At 45.3% G+C, this 6,000-nt stretch overlaps 1 protein-coding gene across 1 annotated transcript; it reads right to left on the reverse strand.

Annotated features, from left to right (window-relative positions):
• Positions 1–904: 904 nt before the first annotated feature.
• LOC109507261 (dual specificity protein phosphatase 7-like) lies at positions 905–5,539 on the reverse strand. Its single transcript, XM_019856575.1, has 3 exons — positions 4,621–5,539; positions 3,609–4,037; positions 905–2,370 (listed from the first exon to the last, which is right to left on the reverse strand). Exons 1-3 carry the CDS (start codon positions 4,988–4,990, stop codon positions 2,060–2,062), a joined length of 1,110 nt encoding a protein of 369 aa, XP_019712134.1. The 5' UTR covers positions 4,991–5,539; the 3' UTR covers positions 905–2,059.
• Positions 5,540–6,000: the final 461 nt, after the last annotated feature.

Consider the following 6,000-nt stretch of genomic DNA (forward strand, 5'->3'; position numbering starts at 1 on the left):
GTGCAGCTTTCTGTGGCCTACGTATTTCTTGGCACCACTGTCTTTTCAGGCCTAATCAGAGATCTGGCCCGCAGGTATGTGACATGCCTGGTTCAGTCTTGCGAGAAAAGCTCATCACTCAATAGCTTTCAATATTTGCACTGTGATGCGTTGCCAGGCATGCCCTTTCATGCGCCGCAAAGTTGCTGCAAAAGTTGAAGGGGGGGTGCGAACGCCCGTTCTTATTTTCTCAAGCATATCAGTCGTGAGGATGGAACTAATACAGCATCAGCACAGTGTGTAAGTCATTAAATCCTAAAGGGCAGCTGTTGGACAATTAACTGCCTCATACAACATAGAACAGTCCTCCTTCCTGACACGTCTTCTCCCTGCTGCATAACACTGTCACGGAAGTGGATTTGTTGTACACTATTAGGTTTCTCTTGAGCATATACGATTACTGAATATATTACACAGACAGGACAGAAAGAGAAAACGCTCTGCCAATAAAGCATCTCGGGTACAGAAATAGAACATTAAGATAAGGAAGAAGCAAACACAATTGACAATCATTTGTCGGAGGAAGCGACGCCCAATAAACATTTTCGCCTGAATGTAAACCGCTAACCGTTGGCTTGACGAGATGGCACAAGGGACAAACTGCATTAAGGACATCTCATTTACCTCAGTACATTTTGTCGATAAGATTCACGGTTGCAGAAAGAGGTGAGGTCCAGAGTGCCGTCGTGCAAATATCACCAAAATGCAAAGTGAAAACGGGTCAAAAAGAAGCTACTGTATTCTATTGGCACTGGCAGAATTAAATTCAGAATCATTTAGATCTTAAGTGGAGGCATTTGGTGTCTGACATATATACGCAGATTGTCATGTAAGACACCCAACACAAAGAGAACACAAGAGCATATTCAAGTAAAAATATACAATATATTTGTTACATAAACTTATACAGAATATTTGGGACATTTTAGTTCAACAGACACTACACATAAGGGTCAGAATCAAGTCACTGTTTGATCCTTCATTATTTTTGAGAAAAGGGTCCCCAGTTACAATTGACTCTATGTACATCTTGACAAACGTAGCAACCAAAACAGCCCTTTGATGCACTTGACATGATAGAGATGCCTACAAAAATCCCTGAAAAAGAGCTCTCGGTGAGGTAAGAACACGTTAGTCCAACTTTCACTCATTCTCATTAGCTCGGAGGCTCGGGGGGGCAAAGAGACGGCTAATCGTGCACCATCGCGTTTCCCTTCAGCGACATTGTGCCACAGAGTGTGGCGCTCCGGACACAATACGGTCAAGGATACAAAAGAAGGCGCATAGTTGTCCGTTATTGGTTGAGGGTAAGTAATCCTGTTACACTTTTGTGAAAAGATGACAAAACCTTGGTCCAGTTCCGCAAGCTTAATTTCATGATTTCATGATATAAACAAGATCTGCGGTACAAGGCGGAACACGGTCATGCAAATTCAGTCGTCTGTGAGCAACAGAATAAAGAGCAGTGTTACATGCTTCCAAAGGTGCTTGTGGAGTATGCAGCCACTTACAGTTACATTCCTGTTGTTAAAAAGTGTGAGTGAGAACATTCAGACTTAAAACAGGACCCACTGCGGCGCTTTGTTTCAACCGCACAACGGCTGAACGGCCAACAGACTGAAAAAAAAAAAGGGACAGAAATTCAAGGCCGGATGACTGGAGTAGCTTATTTTCCCTTAGTTGCAAAACATTCTGATTGACAAAGACTATTAAGACCATTGAAGCAGCAGTCATGACTAATTCAAAGAAAGCTGGTTTAAAAAAAAAATCAAATGAAACAAAAACAAGTAACAGTCAAAAAGCAATCTCAACAGATATATTTGGACACGTTCTGACTATTATGGCGGTACATGACCATCTATTAAAGTCACGTACTGATGAACACATTTCTCCTCGTGTTAGGTAATAAGGCATCCGACAGCGTCTGACTCAAATATGGCTTGTTCCCTGCCAAAGTTGCAGAGAAGTCAGGAAGCTGACAAGGTAAAACCACCACCACCACCATCGACGTTCAAGACGTTCAGGTCGAGTCCAGTGTGTCCAGCTGAAAGACGTTGTGATTGGTTGGCGTGGTGAAGAACAGCTGCTCCTCGCCGGTGGAGCGGTTGTCGCAGGGACTGTGCAGGCCCAGCGTCCGCTCAAAGTCCAACAGCTGGCCCATGAAGTTAAAGTTGGGGGAAATGTTGGACTTCTTTCTCTTGACAAAGTCGTAGGCGTCGTTGAGCGACAGGTTGAGTCTCTGCATCAAGTAAGCCACGGTGACGGTAACAGAGCGGCTGATGCCAGCCAGACAGTGGACCAGAACGCCACACTGCTTGGACCGAGCTTCGTCTGCGAGGGGAAAACAAAGCCGGCGTGTTAGCAAATTTCGCACAATCTTTAGACTCTTCGTGAATATTTTCATTCATCAACGTGACTCAAGTAGACATAAACAATCAGCTTGCTGGCACAATGACGCCATTATAAGATTCTACAGAGGACTGAAAGGGATTGAGACTGATTCTGGGAATTCATTTGCTAAAAAAAAAAAAAAAGACACACACCAAATATCCGGCAGATTCCAGACTAGCATGTGACCCTGCAATCAGAGGCAGCACAGAGTGCAAGTGCCACTTCCTTCCTGGTTCTAGCACTCAACCTCTCATGAAACCGACAAACAAACTCTGCTTTTGAGAGCAATCGAAGTTCGAAAGTGTCACTCAAATTGGAAGCAGATAACACGGATGAAGTGCGCCTTCTCAGTACCAATATGTCCTTGTTTGAACTGTTTAACAACAATTGGCAGTCTTTGCATTTGGTTACAGCATAAACAACCACTTATCGAGTAATATAAAAAACACCACCCTAGAACCAATAATCATTCAAAAAAAAGTTGACTTCTAATGGCTGGCAACCAGTTCAGGGTGTGCATCTCCTGATTGGTCAAAGCCTAATAAATGTATAACATTTTGTATTGCTGGCATTGTGCCAAAACCTTCTATGTCACAATTTGGTAAACTTCATACCCCCTCCACACACACACACACACACACACACACACACACACACACACACACTCCACTCCACCTCCCTTTCTGACCCGCCCACCCCCTGCATGCCACATTTGGTCCTTGGAGTGACTATATCATTTTCTATTCTTTTCTATGATTGCCCACTCTTGAATCCTGAAAATGGCTCTTTGACAATGCCATGTTAATCACATCCCGTTTTTGGGGTCCCCTGAAAAGTGAGCATTTTGGAGATACTGTACAACAGTTAAGCCCACCGTCAGCGCAATGAAACTTATTACACGTCTATGCGAGACGCATACTGTGCAAGCCATTATCGTGCTTAAGATTGTTTTTCAATGTATACTCTGGATTCCACTCAGGAAAAAAAAAATCAAACCAATTAACTGTGCAAGGATAAACAACGGTGTGGGAATTTCACAGCTGATTAGCAGTGAGGTCACTGAGATCGATCCAGTTGACGCACATGTAACACCTCAAAAGCTCATGTCACTGTGATAATAAACAAAAGGAAAATAGAACATTTTGGTGGAAGGAGTGAAAGTGCATATGCACACTCACCGATAAATGATATGGCTTCTGGGAAGAACTGGGATAGATTTTGACTCCAGTGATCTGAAATAGGGATCTGTTTATACCTGAAATGCCCCTCATGTTCGAACATGTTGGGGAGATTGGGTGTGACGTTCAGGATGTACTTAATGTTGTATTGGCCCAGCACATCAAGGTTGGTTGAGTCTTTGGCACAGCCCAGGTAAAGGTAAGGCAGGATCTGAACCGGGAAGGCTGGCTGATTGCTGGGAAGGGGGCTCTCCTCTGACTCAGTGGCGCTGCAGGGTTCTCGGTCAGATTCCCCATCTGAACAGTCAGAGCTGATCCGCAAATTTCCAAAACCCAGAAAGGAGAGCGGAGGAGAGGAGCTAGGACAGGAGCTGTCGAGGAGCGTCTCACAGTGTTCTGGGTACTCGGTATGGAATTTTACAAAGCCACCTGGAGGGTAACCAAAACAACACAAATGGGGAAAAAACAGCTTCCTGGTTTAGAGAATCAACAACATGATGTCATTTCAGTGAAGAATGTGCAGCATTGCAGTGAAGTGGTATACTACACAAGTAGATCCGGTTCCACGAACAGACCATTCATGAAATGCATGCCTGCTGCAGCAAGCAAAACACAACGTAGCCATTTTGGAATTTTAATTGATAATTTCAATGACACACTAAGAGCTTTCAAACCTAGAAAACAAGCACCCGCTAAACTATCGGGGTATTTCGAGGGGACCAATACAACCACAAAGTATATACAGTGTTAATAAAAACAGGAATCGCCTTTTTCAAAAGTTTAAACGTGCAGCAACGCTTTCGACGTCTATTCAAGCACAAGAACCAAAACAAATCAGCCTTCGCGTTAATGACGCAAAACTATTACTACGACTAGTTTGATGTGAGTGACATAAAGCGTGTTTGCATTTTCAAGTAAACACGACTTAACTCTGCACGGCACGGTTCAGTACACACAGCTCGAGTTCACGACATGTTATCTATCGCTCCAAGTAACTTATTTCGACACATACCCTCCAGGTAGTGCGCTTTACAGCCGTCGTCACGGAGTTTTTGGAGAAGCAAACCCAAAACGGACGACGGGGGGCCGCTGTCCGACCAACTGACGGTGCTCTCGTCGTACAGAACCACCGTGTCCGTTTGACATCTCCGCGTGAAACTCTCTTTGTCCTCGTGGTTGGGAATGATGGTCCGAATGGGGATGTTGCCCTTCTTGAACCTGCGGAGCATCAGGCCCGGGATGGCCACGCTGATAGCGCCCTCAATGTGAGACGACTCGTACAGCTCGTGTGCGCGGCAGTCGAGCAGGAGGACCGAAGAGGCGCCCGAGTCCAACTCCACTTGCAGCCATTCCACGCTCTTGCTCGCCGTCACATCAGACATATCGCGCTTGGTGTCGAGCTCCGGTCGCGGCGGTGGCTTTCCTTTTACATGCTCCGGGTCCCCCGTGGCGACGCACTACATTTTACCCGCAAACAGGGAGCCCCGCGGCCGCGATGAGCGTTCGGCTTGGCGCATGAGCTGAGCGGAGAGCTTTCCCCCTTTTTTCCGCTTCGCCCTTCCCATCAAGCGGGGAGAATGAGCCTTCCACAAATGCACCGGCGGCGAGGCGAGTCCACCTTCACGCACGCACGGTATTCCACCTTGAAACGTGAATTCTTTCAAAGCGAAAAAAGTATTGGTCAACTTCAGCCCTGCATCGTACTACAATTGGGTTTTCTCATTCCGATGCATGACAGCAGAGCGAGCAACTCCGGAGGGAGGAGTTTGCTCCCGATGACTCGAAAGTCGTAGCAGGCGGAAGTTAGGTAACAAACGATCATGTCTTAAACTTTCTGCCTTTTCAGTTCACCCGTGTCCATTTAAGTGGACATTGTTGAATTGTCTCTGCTAATTGCCATCCAAACATATGTATATATCCAGTCAAACGTGAAGCGTTACTACTAGGGTCATGCACATTGTACCTGTCTAAAATATTACAAATAGCAATACTGTAAATTATACTCTAGTCTATCTATTCTCTGGGATCTGGACCGAAAGAGAAGACTTACAGCGTCACTGGGAGACTGGTTGCATTCCCAGCTTTGCGGCAGTACGTATGTAAATGGTATTTAAAGGCATGTTTTGTGTACATTATTTCTTTCGTCATAGTTTTAGTTGTTTCATTATTTTCTTTTATTCAGTTTGCTAAGCTTGGTTTTGATGTGACACCGTGATTGTGCATGACATGTTGACGAATGGGCGGCCCAGTAAGCAGTGGTTAGGCCGGGGGTCGGCAAACCGCGGCTCCAGAGCCGCATGCGGCTTTAGCGACATCTAGTGGCTACCTGGAGCTTTATAAAAAAAGCTCCATTTGAAAATGGTAAAAGATTTTGATAGTAGGTTAATATAGC

This window comes from Hippocampus comes, unplaced genomic scaffold (genome assembly GCF_001891065.2).
Source record: "Hippocampus comes isolate QL1 unplaced genomic scaffold, H_comes_QL1_v1.1 scaffold283, whole genome shotgun sequence".
In the NCBI taxonomy this organism is placed as follows: Eukaryota; Metazoa; Chordata; class Actinopteri; order Syngnathiformes; family Syngnathidae; genus Hippocampus; species Hippocampus comes.